Raw genomic sequence first — 3,142 nt, 5'->3', positions numbered from 1 at the left:
ATCTCGAACCTCCCCAACACCTTTGGCACGCTCGTCTCCAACGTCATTTGCGCGCAGCTCGCGTTCAGCAAGGCGCTCATCAAGGAAGACGCGCAGGTCACGCGCGACGCGGTCGCGTACTCGTACTACATTCAATACGCGTCCATCGCGACCGGGTGTTTGGCAGTGGTCTTGCTGCCGAGCCAGAAGGCGGCGGTCGCCGAGCTCAAGAAGAACGGCGGCAGCCAGCCGCGGGTCGCCGCGTTCATCTTTTTCTCGTTCTTCACGACGCTCTGCGTGGCCGTCACGGGCAGTCTCAGCTCCATGTACGAGAGCACCAACTGCCTCTTGCTCGCGGGCGGCGACGGCTGCGAAGTGGCGCCCTCGAGCACGTACCTCCTCGGCATCTTTGTGCCCGTGGGCCTCGCGCTGCTTCTGATCGCCAAGTTTACCTTCTTCCACAAGTAAGGGTGATGGACGACAAGGCGAAGGTGTCCCGATGCTAGGATACGACTAGCGCTTTGTACTGTGTAATGTGATGTCGTGACAAACTGAGTTTGGCTTGTGCGGGTGGATGGGACGAGGCATGTGCATACGTTGTGGTATGCTGTGGACACCTTACGAGCAACCGTACACGTAGTACTTTCGAAATGCTTGCAACCCCAGTCTCAAAAGGAAGAAGAAGGAAATCGCTAATCTCTACATCGATCGAGATTGATGGTATGTTCAATGACGTTGGACGTTGGCAGTCCGGTTCTTGCATCTGCTCGCGCCACGTCATTGACGCAAAAACATCCGGTTAGCATTCGGATCATATTTGCAAGGGTGAGGCGACTGGGCGGTATCCGATCTTAGAGGTCGTGCCACGAGACCCCATAGATGGAACTGCAAAGTGCAACCAAGCGCATCCGCAAGCCCGCGACGAGCTCGCCGAGCCTGCCCGGCGCCGCCCTCCACAACATCCTCCGCATGCTGGAGCAGTCATGGGATGTCCTCGCTCTGCTCCACGCGCTGCGGCCGTCAACGCTGCCACCCGAGCTCCTCGCGCTCCGCGACCTCGGCGCCGCGGTCGCCCTCGCCGACCACTGGCCGCTCGTGCATGTGACGAAGATCCCGGTCCAGCATGCTCGCTTGGCCATCGCCGCGCTGCCAGCGTTCAAGGGCATCTACGTCGATCCGGGTTTTGCGGCGCTCGCCTGGCTGGACGCGACGCTGCCGCCCCACATGCCTGTGTCACTCTACGTCGACCCCAAGGTTCCCGGCGCCGTTTGTGCTTTTGCGCACGCCTGGGGCAGCCACGTCGTCGACGTCATTGTCAAGGGCCGCCACGTCCAGCTCGACCCGATCCCCGACGTCCTCGCACGCTGCGTCAACGTCGAATCGGTGACCATCAAGAACCGGGCCGAGCCAGAAAGGACGGCTACGTACTTGGCCGCGATTCCGACCACACGGTTGCGTACGCTCGAGGTGCTAGTCTTCGGCGAGGAGCTGGAAGAGGTGTCGGCCATCGTCGCCTGGCTGCAGGGGCCAACGGCGACGTCCTTGACGCTCGCATGCGACGCAGTGCGTGACCCGACGGCGCTGGCGCGCGCGATCCAAGCGTCAATTACGCTGACGTCCTTGCGCTTTGTGGACGCGACCGATGTTCAACGCGCGTTGGTCGCCTTGCCGCACGACTTGCATCACATGACGTCGCTCGCCGTGCACGACAGGTATGGCGACGGCAGGCCTGCCCTACGCCTGCTCCAAAAACTGGATTCAACCAATGTCCTCTCGTTCTCCCTCGAGCTTGCCAAACAAGGCGATCGTGACAGCGATGACAGTGACTGTGACAGCGACGACGAGCTGACCATCGCGAATGTCCTCAACACGCTCGCAGTCTACCCGGCTCTCGCGTCCGTTCGCCTGGTCAACGCACGCATTTCGGCTGTCACGACGGTGGGCGTCTGGCCACAGCTGACGTCTGCCATCCTGCGTCGGACGGTGTTCAAGACGGCCAGTGACATCGTCCTGGTGATCCTGCAGCTCTCGACGTCGCGCTGCCTGCGGGTTGTCGACTTGAGCCATACCGAGCTCGAGGAGGCTGGATTTGTCGAGCTGGCGCGGGCGCTGCCGGCGTGGATGGCGCGCGGGCTACAGACACTGGTGCTCTCGGGCACGGGTTTCTGTGATGACGACGTTGTGCTGTTTGCTGTCGCGCTGGCCTCGGGCAAGAACCGACGGCCGCTGACGATCAATTTGACTTTGAACAGACTTGGCCTCGCTTCCTTGACGCTGCTTCTGAGTGCACTGAGTGCCTGCCGCAACGTCGCATTGCATGTCGAGACGGGCCGCTTCACCTACGACATGCTCAGCCTTGCGCAGTGGCATGAGCTTTGGCAAGTCCGGCCCGGTGTCTTCATGTCACCGCCGCAGACGTCGTCGCTTTGGCATAGCATTTAGCGCGAGCGATATGATTGATTCTTGGTTTGATTCGACTTTGTATCGTGATCGGGGGTGCAGGAGATTAACCTACACCAAATTTGCTATTTCCTGGAAGTATGAGGCATTTGGGAGGTGGTTGACATGCAGTAGTCATGGAAAATCCGGGAATGGATCTGAGCTCCGAATTTTGGGCCTTCTGTCGCCATGCAGGATAGCGACTTTAGACTGACGGATACAAGAAAAAGCTAGCGCATCTTCGCTCGTGATGCAAACGTATCGTCACGGGAAAATATATGAAAATCGAATAGGAACTTTTCTCGCAGCTCCAAGCGCCAAGGATTTGCCCCTGGAAAATAAGTGTCACGAATCGAAATGCACGATTTTTTCAAAACTGTCAACTAACTAAAGAAGCTATCTCCCTGGTCTCATCGGATAGGTCCGCGAGGTGTTGGCAGCACCTGCGTTTTCGGGCTTCGGCGAAAGAATTTTCCATATCGGAGCAAACCATGGCACCGGAGCCAATCGCGAATTCTAACTTGAGCAGCGATCTTTCTGAGAATAGGCCAATGGCGGCATTGGTTATTTTTGAAATGCGTCAAGACGATGACGCCATTTCGCCTGAAAGTGATACTTTGGCGTGTGTTTATACTTTGTGAAGTACTACAGTACCCGTAGTCTTTCGAATCGCAGTGTCCAGTTTGCCACAACCCACAATGTCCAAGCGCGACTGTCTCGGGCG

At 58.2% G+C, this 3,142-nt stretch overlaps 2 protein-coding genes across 2 annotated transcripts; both read left to right on the top strand.

Annotated features, from left to right (window-relative positions):
• Positions 1-57: 57 nt before the first annotated feature.
• Positions 58-447, top strand: SDRG_04000 (hypothetical protein; the record flags this gene model as incomplete). The annotated part of the gene is made up of 1 exon (XM_008609649.1): positions 58-447. A coding segment is annotated over one exon (390 nt), but the record flags the coding sequence as incomplete, so codon positions are not given.
• Positions 448-843: 396 nt separating this feature from the next.
• On the top strand, positions 844-2,517 carry SDRG_03999 (hypothetical protein). The gene has a single exon (XM_008609648.1). The coding sequence runs from the start codon at positions 859-861 to the stop codon at positions 2,419-2,421; it is 1,563 nt and encodes a 520-aa protein (XP_008607870.1). The 5' UTR covers positions 844-858; the 3' UTR covers positions 2,422-2,517.
• Positions 2,518-3,142: the final 625 nt, after the last annotated feature.

Source organism: Saprolegnia diclina, assembly GCF_000281045.1.
Source record: "Saprolegnia diclina VS20 unplaced genomic scaffold supercont1.9, whole genome shotgun sequence".
NCBI classification, from domain to species: domain Eukaryota; phylum Oomycota; class Saprolegniomycetes; order Saprolegniales; family Saprolegniaceae; genus Saprolegnia; species Saprolegnia diclina.
The sequence above is the reverse complement of the archived record's forward strand: the minus strand, read 5'-3'. Positions and strand labels throughout refer to the sequence as shown.

Bases quoted from the DNA above. Each gene is read 5' to 3' on its own strand.
- SDRG_03999 (XM_008609648.1), top strand. From the start codon at position 859: ATGGAACTGCAAAGTGCAACCAAGCGCATCCGCAAGCCCGCGACGAGC.